At 43.1% G+C, this 15,070-nt stretch overlaps 1 protein-coding gene across 12 annotated transcripts in view; it reads right to left on the reverse strand.

The window, feature by feature from the left end:
• Nucleotides 1-15,070, reverse strand: part of GHR (growth hormone receptor) — a 298,640-nt gene that overhangs the window by 79,945 nt on the left and 203,625 nt on the right. For 8 of the 12 annotated variants that reach the window (XM_069556433.1, XM_069556434.1, XM_069556436.1 and 5 more), the window contains one exon: nt 5,782-5,847. The exons of the other annotated variants lie outside the window; for them this stretch is intronic. In XM_069556433.1, coding sequence (XP_069412534.1) covers nt 5,782-5,847 — 66 coding nt within the window. The remainder of the gene's footprint in view (nt 1-5,781; nt 5,848-15,070) is intronic. 12 annotated transcript variants of the gene reach the window in all.

The following is a 15,070-nucleotide window of genomic DNA, read 5'->3' on the forward strand; positions in this document are numbered from 1 at the left end:
GAATTGGAAAAGCTTTGTGGATAAAGCAATATTTGAAATATGCCTTAAAGACAAAAATCCATAAAGGTTTGCTCCCACATGGGAGGGAAGAAGAGAGAATTTCTGGCAAAGGAGTCATTATGAAAGGCTATAATGAGCAGGAGTTCTGCCGACGTAAATATGGGCGTACACAGCACACAAGGGAGATGATGCTGGAAATACACACAGGATCCATGTTGTGGGCCTTCTTAAAGGATGGAGAGATGAGTTTATTAATAGTTGAGGAAACAGTGGGGAGCTACTGAAGATGACGGGGCAGAAGAGTCACTGGATCAGAGCTAGGGAAGAAGAATGAATGTGGAAGCAGAGGGTAGGGGCCTGGGAACGGGAAAAAAAATAGGAGGTAGGGAAGCAAAATTAGGAGGCTAGGACAGGAGTCCACCTATGAACGTACAGTAAGGACCCCAACAAGCAAGATGATGGTTATTACAGTACATCATCTCATATATGAGTTTTTTAATTAAGTTTTTCATTTCATATTGGAGTATAGCTGATTTACAATGTTGTCAGTTTGTGTACAACAAAATAATTCACTTATACATGTATCCAAAATCTTCCTCAGAAAGATGTGAAATCAGCTAATAATTTCTCTAATACTTAATAAGTCTTAAGTATTTGTTCCATATAACCATCAAATCCTGTGCCAAAAACCAACGAAGAGAGAGATGAAATTATTAAAAAAACAAAATGCATGAGACCACAGCAGCCTGACTCTGGAGTCTGCCTACTTCAGGAACACTGTCTTTCTCTGAAAGATTCTAACCATCCTCATCACTTTCCCCCCACAACTAAAAGCAGCTTTCTTTGTAGTAAGTTTGTGCCATTACTTCTTTCAAGTATACAAAGATGTCTATCTCTTTCAACTGTAAACTCCTTCAAACCCCTTCTTAGCCTGTATGTGTGTTTTTGCTCATATTTATATCTCTGCATTGGTGAATTACACTGCTACCCATGTGTGTGGGCTGAAAACTTCTCATGGGACTTTTAAAAATAGTTCTTTGTTTCCAGAAAATATTTCTCAAGCCTGTACTCTGTGGAAGGTATGTTCGTATGGGCCCATGACTGCATAAACATCCATTCACATGGATGAGGTCCTGTACCCACACAGAGAGTAAAGCCCTGAGGGCTTAGAAGATGGGCCAGACACTTGTTGATGAGCAAGAAAAGAAAGAGATGAGTGCAATGGACGATTCTTTAGGTGGTGCATTGCGTGGGTTAATCTTAGCTGGTCTGGTTTGACCACATGCTTTTTCCCCAGAGTACTGCTTGGCAGTGCCATGTATGGATCATGTTAACTAAAGATGGATGATGCGCTTTAGTCATGGGTCCCCAAATTATTTCAGGGCAAGATATGTCAGCTTGTTGATGCTGCTTAGCAATAGAATTAGATTTATGATTTGCACCTAAGTTCACTGGAACTGGGGGCCTGACAGTTAAGGCTGTCTACATAGCTAGGGTGTACCTACATGACCAGCTCACTCTAGGAAACTCCGTCATGAGCAGACTTTGGGCTTCCTGGTACTGAGGTGTTTGGCAGGAACATGAGTAGTGGTTCCAGACCTGGAGACAAAGGGTGACTGTTGTGACTGGGAAGTGAGAGGACAGAAACGCCCACACTTGTGTTCTGCAGATCCTGGTCAGTGCCCTTTCCCATCTACTGTTGCTGTACTGTATCTCTTGCCTGTCAGGAAGCTGTCCTCTGAGTGTACACCATTTGATTTCTATGATTCTTTCAGCAATAGAACCCTGAAGATGGTCAATGTGCAGTTAATACAGGCAGCGAGATCTGATCCTCTATGAATGCCCCCCACCCCCCTGTAAGCCAAGAGGTTCCATGATAACAAGATGGGGGTAGGGGGATTGGTGGGAATTGTTAAGTGTGCAAAAGGGTAGGTAGTCAGGGAGCTATAAAGGATACTTCCATTTAGTTATTTTATTTGCAATATCATTTATTACTTGCTGTTGTTCAAGGTACCATTTGGGGTACTGCGAACTATACAACCCTGAATAAGACAGAGCTGTTCATGATCCAGATAGGGAGGAGTAAGAGAAATATGCAAACAACTATACTCCAAAGCAGTGTTTAACATATTACTTCAGAGTGGTAAGGAATCACATGACCTCCTTCAAAGACACACATGGAGGAAGGAGGGATTGCTCCAGGCCAAGGGTTAAAGTGTTTTGGCTGAACCTTAAAGTATGGGCAGGATTTATATTTCCAGAATGTGGGATAAGGGAGGAGGAGGACAGTTTGGGAAGATGGGATGGCATGAACAACATCCCAGAGGAGGGAAAGCACCTGGGGGAGGAGTGACTCGGCTAGACTTACAATTGAGGTCAGGTGATGGATGGTGGATTCGAGTGTCTTGGAATAGGTTTGCAGTTTAAATTTTAGGTAGTGGGGAGGGTACTAGAGACAGGGCGATTTAGAGCAGAGGGATATGTTGGATTCTGAACATCTTTATTGGCAAAGGAAGGAAAGGTGGGAAGAGGGTGGAAGGAGGGAGACAGTTACTAAGGGGTTGTTGTGACCCCTTAGTATAAAGTCGAGGTGGCCTGCAGAAGGGTGGTGGCATTTATTTATGTTTGGATAGTTCTGTCTAGGATTCTCTCTGAGAAGGTTTATTTTTCTTCCATGGGGTTTTGCTTTGAATCTAAGAATTCAGAAAAGTGCACATAGAAAATGTATACATTACAACTGTAAACTGACGGATCATGAACAATAGTTTTTTTTCTTAACTGGAGTAATACTGATTTACAATGTTGTGTTAGTTTCTGCTGTACAGTGAAGTGACTCAGCTATATGCATACATATATCCCCCCTCCCTTTTGGACTTCCCTCCTACCCAGTCCCCCCTCCTCCACCAGGCATCCTATCCACCTAGGTTCCACAGAGCACTGAGCTGAGCTCCGTGATCAGAGCTGGGCATGACTGATAGATTAACACTTTCACGGATGAAGGTAAGTAGCTATTCTTCTTGCTTATCACAAGGACAAAAAAAATCAACATATGCAAAATAAGTGGCAGCAATTTCTTCAACATATCCGCCATACTCAGAGGCTGTCTTTCAACAAAGCCCAAAGCTTGAGCTCCTCAGACCCCATGACATGGCAAAGAAAATGGCTTGGGGAAATTATACCACCACTTTGGCGGTATTATATTTGTGTGTGGGAGAGGGTTTCAGTGTGGGATAGAGCATGCGCCAATTAGTAAATTCGTAACTCATTCCTTCTCATTTCCTTACAGAAAGTAGCAATAAGTCACATTATCTTCTGACTGAAGGCTCTGGAACATACTGGCTGGGATAATGCAAACATAACTAACAGCGAGCCCTTTTACAGCCCCTCACATTAATTAGGGAGCAGATTAACATGTCAGATGCTTCTAAAATAGGAGGGTTGTAATGAGTCTGTGGTCTGGCACAACTGAAACATTGATGACGTTTGTTAAAAATAGCACCAACCCTCCCTTTGAATGACCTCCAAGAAAAATGATGTTTACATTGCATATTAGAAATGTAGCCTGCAATTTAGTCATAAAATCCCAATTATGGTTTCATGACGCTGGAATGACCCATGAAACAGCAATGGCTTAAACAGTCAGGTACACTGTCTTCCCTTTCTTTATTGTGTAATGTGGACTTGAGCATATACTTCAACTGAGGAAGAGAAAATCCATCCATAGAATTTAATTAAAGGTACCTACTATGTGGGGTTTCCCAGGTGGTTCAGTGGTAAAGAATCCGCCTGCCAATGCAGAGACAGGAGTTCGATCCCACGGTTGGGAGAATCCCCTGGAGAAGGAAATGGCAACCCACTCCAGTATTCTTGCCTGGGAAATCCCATGGACAGAGGAGTCTGGTGGGTCCCCGTCCACAGGGTCGCAAAAGAGTCGGACATGACTTAGTGACTAAACAAAACCACCACCACCTACTAGGTAATTAGGATTTTTTTAGGGCATGTGAGGGATTTAGAAGCAGCAGAAAACAGGAGCTTTGCCTTAATTGACTGCAACATAATTAAGTCTTGAAGCCCACACAACTTTTTGAGTTCTGTGCATGGTACGGACATATACATGACGATGTTGTGAGGTATAAATGTTATCACAGAGCAGTGAGCAAAGTTCTATGGAAGCATAGAGGCAGAACAGGTTTCTGGGGCTAAAGGATTTCGAGAGGTGTTCCCAAGAGAGCAGATGTTTGAGTTCAGTCTTTAAGATAAAGAAAAGATTGTCACAGGACAAGAGGGGAATGTGCAAGTCATGTTAAGGAGAAGAGACAGCTTGAATGAAGGCAGAATTTCAGCGTCCAAGGTGATTTGGTTAAAGGGAAAATTTAACTGTCTGTTTATGTGATCATTAGGTAAAGAAATACCTCAAAGTAATAATGACAATATGATACAGGACTTGTAAAAAGAAAGATTCCTAAACTCAGTAACCTACTTGCTGGCTCATAATAAATTATTTCATCTTTCTTTTCTTTGCATTAAGTTGGTCTTACTTAACCTCTAAGGCTCGGCTTCCCAGGTGGCTCAGCAGTAAAGAATTCGCCTGCTAATGCAGAGGACACAGGTTCAATCCCTGGGTGGGGAAGATCCTCTGGAGAAGGAAATGGCTACCCATTCCAGTATTCTTGCCAGGGAAATCCCATGCACGGAGGAGCCTGGCGGGCTACAGTCCAAAGAGTTGGACATCGTTTAGCAACTAAACAACAATAACCTATAAGACTAACCATATGAGAGAAATAAAGAAGCAGCCTTTTTTTTCTTCTCCAAAGAGGACATGAAGATGGCCAACAGGCATGTGAAAAGATGCTCAGCATTGGTAATCATCAAGGAAATACAAATCAAAACCACAATGAGATATCTCACACCTGGCAGAATGGCTATCATCAAAAAGAATACAAATAACAAATGTTAGCAAAGATGTGGAAAAAGGGGAAGCCTTATACACTGTCGGTGGGAATGTAAACTGGAGTAGCCACCATGGAAAACAATATGGGGGTTTCTAAAAAAACTAAAAATGACCTAGCAATTCCACTCCTGAGCATATATCTCCCCAAAACAAAAACACTAATTCAAAAAGATACATTTATCCCAATGCTCATAGCAGCACTATTTACAGTTGCTGAGATATGGAAGCAATGTAAGTTGCATCAACAGATGAATGGATAAAGAAGATGTGATATATACATGCAATGGAATACTACTCAGCTATAAAAAATGAAATTTTGCCATCTGCAGCAGCATGGATGGCCCTGGGGGGGCATTATGCTAAGTAAAATAAGTCAGACACAGAAAGATGAGTACTGTATGATGTCACTGATATGTGCAATCTAAAAAACTTAACACACTAATGAAAAAAAGAAAAAAGAAGCAGACTCACTGATATGGAGAACAAACTAGTGGTTACCAGTAGGGAGAAGGAAGGGGCTTGGGGTAGGGGGGAAGGGTTATTATGTGATTATATGGTATCATGTGTGTGAAACGTCTGAAAATTGTAAAGCATTGCAGAATTTAAAGAATCTTTCACTCAGTTCAAAGAAAAGCAGAAAACAAGCAGCCTTGTGGAGAAGTTGACAAATTCTGAAAAAAAAATTTTTTTTTTTTAGTTTGCCCCTGCAGTTTCAGTTATTAATTCATCCAGTTACCATATCCTAAATAAAACAGAGTAAGGGCGGTAGCTCAACAGTAGTAAAATCTGGACAGTATTGCCAAAGGTGGAAAAAGGACTGAAATTCTTACTTGTCTCTAGGCCTGGATATAGTATCTGTAGACTCTGAGATGCTCTGACAAAGAAAGCTGGTGTGGCTGAAAGAGAAAGAGGAGAAAAAAACCCCATTAGTCACCCATGTAAAAAATGGTCCGATGTGACCTTGTTACATTCCCATTTTCAAATGTCAACATGTGACCTGGCCCAACCTCACAAAAATTCTCTCCTTTCTTCTGTCTTTTCAAAACTAAAATTGCACCTATCCTCTAAAAGGAACTCCTAAATATTCAGAGCAAATGGAAACCTTTTGTTTAGTCGCCTCTGGTCTCACGCCTGGACACAGTCAGGAAGGATGAAAAATTGCCTTCCTACATCATTTGGGTCCAAACTTAAGTCTTGCTTGTGAAAACAAGGAGGAACATAAATTCTTTTTAAAAGCAGTATTAAAAACAGTTCAGTCAAACACGTTTATTCTTAGAAACAAACATGTGAGCAACCCCGGGAGCAGGGAAGGAATGAGGGCAAGTGAAAAACTGGACAAGAGGGAGAGACAGAACTTTAGGATGCGAGATGGGCAATGAGTCATCTATTATAAAGGAGTTCTAATGGTACTGATACTAGTATTAGGTTACATTAAAAACAGGCAAAATGGAACATGGTCAACGTAGCTATCACTGAACTGTTGAACTGGGTTGAACTGCAAACACCTCAACTGCAAACATACTGTAACTGCTGTCTGGTTTTGGTGGAGAAGGGAGCATCTGTAAGATTCTTCTCATCCCATCAGGGGATCCCTGGGTTGCTGGAGAGGCAGTGTGACCCAGGGCCACGACAAACACACAGCACTGCCTCAGAGCAGCAAAACTGCTAATGCTTCTGGTGCTCAAGAGAAACCCACAGTAACAGTGCTAAGAAAGCGTTCTCTGATATGAAGAAAGCAAGAGGAAGAAAATGAAGATGCAGGGACAGTGAACTGGCCCACATCCATCTCCCTGAATTTCAGAACGGGTGAATCCTGTCCATCTGTCCTGATCCACTTTTCAATGTGTTTTTTCACTAACTCCTCCCACCTGGCCAACCAGTAGGAAGCAGCTGTCGGGTCTGGAGCTCAGAATATAGAACCTAACAGAGGAAATTAAGATCCTCTCATCAAACGCTGCAGAATTCTAACCCTTAAAAGTTTTTGCAGCCTGGGCGTATCAGGGAGAGTATTTTTCCAAGTGAAGTTAGGTTTGGGGGCATTTGGTGAATAATATTGTAAATTCTCTATGACTTTCAGTTCCAAAAGGATTTCTTTTCATTCTCTCTCTAAACTTTAACTTTATCTGCTGAAGCTCATTTACTCCCAAATGCAATAAAGAATTATGACAGAAAGCAAATAGAATACACGTTTCCCTAGAGTAGATAATGTACTACACATGGATTTTAACGTGACCAGAAAGGAAAATTGCATTTTATAAAAATGCCCTCAAGTCTACTCACTGCCTTGAGACTCTTAGTCTTTGTTATTATCATTATCTAGACCCCAGCCCCCACCTTTAATTCCTTGCTACAAACCAGAGAACACTTTATTACCCCTTGCCCTAAATTGGGCACGAGAGCATTATTTTTGGTCAAGGTTGGGCAAGTTTATATAACTTTTAACTGTGAATGACCTCTTTCACTGACAACTATGTATGCCTTGAGAATGTTAAAAAGGGTCCAAAAAAAGAGGAAAATTAAGTCAATCAGGGACGACAACACACAATCATCTGTGTTATTTGGTCAAAATTATCCAGTGAGTTTTTCTCCATTTTCAGCTTGACACCGAGTAAAAAGACACCAGTTTCCAGGCTCAGACCAGCAGGAAAGTTGATGAATTTCCAGAACGATGACTGATACAGACAGTGGGGGCGGGGGAGTCAGTTATGAGGCCCCAGGGGAGCCCACAGAGCCAAACCTCAGGCCCGGAAATGCTTGGGCAGCGCTGGCCACCCTCAACTCTTTTGCTTTCCTTGCAGACAGAGGTCTGGTGCCTTCCTCTTTATGGTGTCTTTGGTAACATTTTCATGAATCAGAAAGTCTTATTCAGCTAACAGCCTCCACAGAATACAGTGAATCAAGGCATAAAAGGAACAAACGCATCCTTGGGGAAGAACCACAGATTTACGCCAGCACCAAGAGGGCGCTGATTACAAAGTCGAGAACCATGAACAAAACTGTGACACCTTAGTCAACAGAGGTATCACCCTCGGTGGTCAATTTTAGTGTCCCAGCTGACCTCGATGTCTAGAAGTGCTGAGTAATAGAGGAAAACAAGTGAGGGGTGGCAATAATGAGAGAAGCACTGCTCTGGTATATCCTATGGGGGGCTTTGAAATCCTGGCATTATAAAATGAATTAGCTACAGCCCTGGGCCTCGGTGAGCCCACAGTTTTTGGGCAGGGATATATTAAGGAAGGAGTGGTCTGCATTGGAGGAACAATGCAGTGTCCTTTAACAAGTCAGGACACTTCCTGGGGAAGGTGATCCCTCGGATGGTGCTGAGTTTGGGATAACTAAGCAAATGATAAGGGAAGGATAAGGCAGTTGGTGCCAAGGGAAGCAATGAATAAAGAGAGGGCTAAGACATGGCGGGGGTGTGTAAGTCACAATCTGTTGGGAGTGGGTAGAGCACAGCTGACCGGGGATGTGTTGAGTGGGGAGAGGTCATGTTAGGATGGTCTTTCCAAAGAACTTAATTGTGATCCTGCAAACACTGGAGAATTACTCCTTCGCGGGGCCTTGAGGTAGAGCTTCTCATGGTGAACCTGCTTAAGAACAAACTGCAATCTATACTTTCCTACTTATGTCCAACGCTGTGCTCAACTTCCCAACCATGGCACACAATTGGATCTCAGTTTCTCTGTCTGTAAAATGGGGCCAGTTGTGGTATCTACACAGTGAGGTTTAAGTCAATGTATTCAATACAATAAAATATATTAAATATGCAATATAGTAAGTGCTTAGAGTTAGATATTATTTTTATTATTGTCACTGTTATTATTGCTACCATTACCCTGAAAGTAGAGGAGAGCATGGCAACCCACTCCAGTATTCTTACCTGGGAAAGCCCATGGACAGAGGAGCCCAGCAGGCTACAGTCCACAGGGTTGCACAGAGTCAGACATAACTGAAGCGACTTAACATGCACGCACACACGCACCCTGAAAGTAAGGGCTCGTCTTTTACAACAAAGAACTCAGTGCAATTCTTTGTTGTAAGAGAATGTGACAATCACAAGTAGACTTTGTGAGCTTAAGGCTTTGCACATATGAAGACATGATTCAGTCCTAAGTGCACCAGGATCTGCTCTATTTATTTATGTCCTCCTGTGCAGGCTGGACACAGGCAGTGGGACCCTGGAGAAGTGAGATCAGTGGCACTGAGAATGGGAATCTACCTGGGACTCAATGCAGTCATTTCCAGTTTTTGTAAGCTGGGAAAAGTAAGAAAGTCAGTATGGGAGAATTAACGTTCTGCTGAGGACTGTACTTTACCTGTTGTGCAGCAGTGGCATTTGGAATCAGCCATGAATAGTGCAAACACAAGTAGGTAAACCAAGATACAGCATATGGCAACCATTTTATACCATGGCAGGAGAACACAGAGTGCCTCATATGGCATCTGCCATAAAACAAGCACTGGTTGATGTCAGCTATCATCATTATTAGCTTATGGTTACTATAAAGACAGTGCTGATGTAACTGTCATGAAATCTGCATTTCAAGACTTTCTCTGATTGCAATACTCATTTTGTGGTATACACAGATATTAAACCATCGTGTTGCACACAAACTTGCACAATATTTTATGTTAATTTTATCTCAATAAAGCTGGGAAAAAAAAGACTTCCACTGAAGTCTCCCTTGGGCAGTAAGTTGTCCTTCCACCCAGCAGCCCTAGAAACAACTCTTACACCCTTTGCAGTAACTGCTTCTTTTCCTGTGCCCTATGACACACAGTAAGTTTCTTGAGATAGGTATTGCCTTTATCTTTGTAACCTCTGTTAGGAGTGAAGGGCATGGCACCTAGTAGAAAAATACAGCTTGCTAAACAAAGGAGGTAGATGAATTATAAATGCTTGAAACTTTGGCATTTGGACTAAAAGGGGATCAAAGAAAAACAGTTTATTTTCAGCAAACTCTATCTCTCCTTATAAATCTCAAGTTCGCTTGACCATTTTTCCTGCCTTTTGGAAGTCTAGTTATCCTTGAGCATATTTCAGAAATTTCCCCTGCTCAGATTTCAACCTCTAAAGCTCTTTCCAGACCCACTTCTGCCTTTCTGTCCTTTTTTTCTCTATGATCACCATCACTAGAGAGTATTCAGTTTAAAGTCCTTATCTCCTCCAGATGTGTGGTCTCCTTGCAGTAAGGCTTGAGTTACAGCTCCCTGTCTGACACTGATATCATGTCCCAGGCCATCCTGCTGACTCTGAAGGGGCCAGCTGATGGCAAAGTCAAAAAAATGTGCGTGAGGTGTTTCAGTTCAGTTCAGTTGCTCAGTCGTGTCCGACTCTTTGCGACCCCATGAATCACAGCATGCCAGGCCTCCCTGTCCATCACCAACTTCCAGAGTTCACTCAGACTCACGTCCATTGAGTCAGTGATGCCATCCAGCCATCTCATCCTCTGTCGTCCCCTTCTCCTCCTGCCCCCAATCCCTCCGAGCATCAGAGTATTTTCCAATGAGTCAACTCTTCACATGAGGTGGCCAAAGTACTGGAGCTTCAGCTTTAGCATCATTCCTTCCAAAGAACACCCAGGACTGATCTCCTTTAGAATGGACTTGTTGGATCTCCTTGCAGTCCAAGGGACTCGTAAGAGTCTTCTCCAACACCACAGTTCAAAAGCATCAATTCTTTGGCGCTCAGCCTTCTTCACAGTCCGACTCTCACATCCATACATGACTACTGGAAAAACCATAGCCTTGACTAGACGGACCTTTGATGGCAAAGTATTGTCTCTGCTTTTTAATATGCTGTCTAGGTTGGTCATAACTTTCCTTCCAAGGAGTAAGCGTCTTTTAATTTCATGGCTGCAATCACCATCTGCAGTGATTTTGGAGCTCCCCAAAATAAAGTCAGCCACCGTTTCCACTGTTTCCCCATCTATTTGACATGAAGTGATGGGACTGGATGCCATGATTTTAGTTTGCTGAATGTTGAGCTTTAAGCCAACTTTTTCACTCTCCTCTTTCACTTTCATCAAGAGGCTCTTTAGTTTTTCACTTTCTTCCATAAGGGTGTTATCTGCATATCTGAGGTTATTGATATTTCTCCCGGCAGTCTTGATTCCAGCTTGTGCTTCTTCCAGCCCAGCGTTTCTCATGATGTACTCTGCATATAAGTTAAATAAGCAGGGTGACAATATGCAACCTTGACGTAGTCCTTTTCCTATTTGGAACCAGTCTGTTGTTCCATGTCCAGTTCTAACTGTTGCTTCCTGACCTGCATATAGGTTTCTCAAGAGGCAGGTCAGGTGGTCTGGTATTCCCATCTCTTTCAGAATTTTCCACAGTTTATTGTGATCCACACAGTCAAAGGCTTTGGCATAGTCAATAAGGCAGAAATAGATGGTTTTCTGGAACTCTCTTGCTTTTTCGATGATTCAGCGGATGTTGGCAATTTGATCTCTGGTTCCTTTGCCTCTTCTAAAACCAGCCTGAACATCTGGAAGTTCATGGTGTTTACCTCTCATGTTTACTATGCCCTTAAAATGCAGCCGGCACCATGCTTCAAGACATTTTTTGAATTTTTTCCATTTTTACCTTCACAACAACCCCTGAAGTGGACACAATTTGTTACATTGTATGCATGAGGGAGGGGCTTCCCTGGTGGCTCAAGATGGTCAAGAATCTGCCTGCAATGCAGGAGACCTGGGTTCGATCCCTGGATTGGGAAGATCCTCGGGAGAAGGGCATGACAACTCACTCCAGTATTCTCACCAGCGGAATTTCATGAACAGAGGAGCCTGGCAGGCTTACAGTCCATGTGTTGCAAACAGTTGGACACAACTCAGTGACTACACAACAATAACAATGCTTGAGGGATCTGAGGTTCAACGAAGTAACTTGTCTAAGGCCGTCCAGCAATTACATGGCAGAAGCCAAATTTGGAGCTGGACCCAGGTTCTGACTCCATCCCAGTCTACTGTTTCCTGTCTGACCATCAAGATATACTGTGGCGTTAGCATTCATTCACTGAAGTATAGTTAATTTAACTGTGGCATTTGTTAAACATGTGGATCCCAAGGCTCTGTACCAGATCTATAGAATCTGGGTCTCTAGGGCCCAGGTCAATCTGTAGGCTTGCAAGGCCCTGAGAATATATACGTTTACCTTGCATGTCCCACCCCGCAGCCAGGTGATTCCTATGATATGACACATTTGGAGAAACTGTTCACTGGCCAGTACTTTCTTGCTCTGGTCAGTCACTCTGTCCTCTGTGGGGCTCCCCTTCCAGGCTCCCCCACTAAGTGTCCACAGCTGGGGTTTATGGCTCACTAGAGTGCAACCTGATTTATTTGAATGCTCCAAATGTTCTGGAAAGTTAAACTGATGGAACCAAGGTGCTGAGGCTCTGGGAGGAAATATCCTTCAGGGGTCACTGCATGAGGAAGCAGGTAAGGCACGCAACAGCCTGGCAGCCAGGCCTCTTCCTTTTGCTGTGTTGTCCAGTGACGTGTACACAGCAGCTCCTGGGGCTGTAGCTGTTGTACCAGTCATGGCCACCCCTTGGCACCCCAAGGCCTGGACCCGAGCGCTATGACAGCTCTAAGCTGGAATTTCATTTCTTCTGGGGCTCCCTGGCTAACTTGAATTCCCATCCATAGTTTCTCCTGAATGAAGGCATATTATCTCCTACAGACTATGACTCTTGGCAGCTCTAAAGAAGCCTGCGTAATCTGAACAGAAAATCTGTGAACCTTACAAACAGACAGCATCACCTCCTCAGACCTCCATGATGGAATGTGGTTCTTCTACACTTGAACAGTAAATCTCAGAGCACATTACATAAGATAATTTAAACAAACAAGAAAAGGAGGTGTGAGATGATGCTGGTGGTTCCAAACACCTTTTAATGCTAAAAAAACCCAAAAAACAAAACTCCAAACAAAAAAACCTGTGTCACAAACAATCTACAGCAATTTTGGAGGAGAAACTAGTGTCATGAAAAGAAGCACATGCTGAAATAAGTCTGCAGCAGTCATTTTTTGCTGTAAATGTTTTTAGGGAGTAGTTGGGCCTCGAGCTTAGAAGAATGAACGTGCATTGAGAGATCCTAGTGGACAAATGGGGAAGTTTCCTAACAGCTTGAGGCTTCACATGTTCCTTTCCTGTTTGGCAGTGCTCTCCGTGCTAAGTTAAAAAAATCCTGACACAAGTTTACGCACGTAGCGAGGACATCTGCCTGCAATTAAAGACAGAAACTTGGGCCCAACTTTTCAAATGTAGCTCTTAGGGTGATAAGGCCAGTTAGGGGTGCAGTGACTTAAGGAGAACACATTGGGGAGGGTGCCCTTTTTTTTTTTTTTTAAAGGAGGTTAATACACATGCTGAGCTCAGCTGGCTTGCATCTTCCTTTGGCCATGCTTCCCAGCAATTCCTCCAGCTTTCCCTTTTAACTGTTGAGAGAACAGTGAAACACCCTGCCCAGCTAGCTGCCCCTAAGCTTCTCCTCATTATGAGAACAGCAAGTGTGTCAACACCAGGCGATGGGTGGAAAGCCAGCCCTCTGTGCCCTGTGCCAGCAAGGTGTCAGGGGAATCACAGCCCTGCTAACGGGAAGCACACAGAATCCAGGTTGGCTCCAGACCATTATCAGTCCTAGCTGGCCAGGCACGGGCATAGGACTGGGACTGGAAGGACAGCCAGAGTATTAAAAGGTTAGACTGAGGTGCAGGGAAGAGGGCAGAGGGGTCTCTTCCCTTATAATGTTGTTTTAGATGTTTTTAATACCTGTGAATCCACTGATTAGAGCAATAGAATCGAACGATTTAATAAAGTCTAAAGCTCAGATGGTGACTCACAGATGATGCACCAGAGCTGGGACCTCTTCTCAACTCTGTATTCAGTGATATCACGTCACTGACTTGAAATCAGCTGCGGTGGTAATATTTACACCACAAAAATCAGTGAATACTTCAAATCAAGGTTTTTTGCCACAGTCTGTGGGAATTCCTTTCAAGATGAGTGTGTCTTCTCTACGATGCATTTTGTATTTTCTCCCAGATGGGATCCATCTCTCCATTCTTAGTGCTCTCACAAATAGCTGGACTGTGGCAATTCTTATTCTTTGTCTGGTATCTTAGGTATCTGACTTGCCCAATGAATGATGTACTGGATGTTTGATAGCAAGGACCCTGTCTCCTCCTTCTGATCCACCAAACCATTAACACAGCCCCTTCAGTACAGTGAGTGCTCAATATTTATTTATGAAATTACTGAATATCTCACTGGGAAGTCTTTCAAGAAATGTTACGAGACACTATGACTTTACCTATATTATTATTTTGAATTTAGCAGACATTTTGTGGTCTCTGGAGTCTCAATTTGGAAGATTCTAAAGCATACCATTAGATCTTATGACAAATGTCCACCCAGGACCTTGGGTGCTTAAACTTGAGGCAAAGTCCATGTATTTCAACTTATCTTCATGGTATCAAACCACTTAACAGAGTTCAGGGAGGTTCGAAGAGTAAATGAACATAGGATTGTGTAGTTCCCTCACCTGCCTTCCTGTTACCTGGATAGATGCATTTGCTTGGTTTTGGCTACAGCAGTCAGCCAGTCTTTTGATACCATTTACTAGGCTAAGGCTGGTTTTGCTGATTCTTAAGTCCTGGGCATCAGTTGCTTTGGCAGATTCATAGATCTCCTTTTTGAGACTGGTTAGCATTTCAGATGGAGAAGGCAATGTCAACCCACTCCAGTACTCTTGCCTGGAAAATCCCATGGACAGAGGAGCCTGGTAGGCTGCAGTCCATGGGGTCACTAGGAGTCAGACACAACTGAGCGACTTCACTTTCACTTTTTCCTTTCATGCATTGGAGAAGGAAATGGCAACCCACTCCAGTGTTCCTGCCTGGAGAATCCCAGTGATGGGGGAGCCTGGTGGGCTGCCATCTCTGGGGTCGCACAGAGTCGGACACGAATGAAGCGACTTAGCAACAGCAGAATTTCAGAAGTGTGAAATGGTAAAAGTGTCCTAGGCAAGCATATACTTTGCCAGAGGTTTTAAGGCATGTTTTTCCTTTGCTAAGCAAGTGAAATGAGTCACTCAGTCATGCCTGACTCTTT

Source organism: Ovis canadensis, chromosome 16 (genome assembly GCF_042477335.2).
Source record: "Ovis canadensis isolate MfBH-ARS-UI-01 breed Bighorn chromosome 16, ARS-UI_OviCan_v2, whole genome shotgun sequence".
Lineage (NCBI taxonomy): Eukaryota > Metazoa > Chordata > Mammalia > Artiodactyla > Bovidae > Ovis > Ovis canadensis.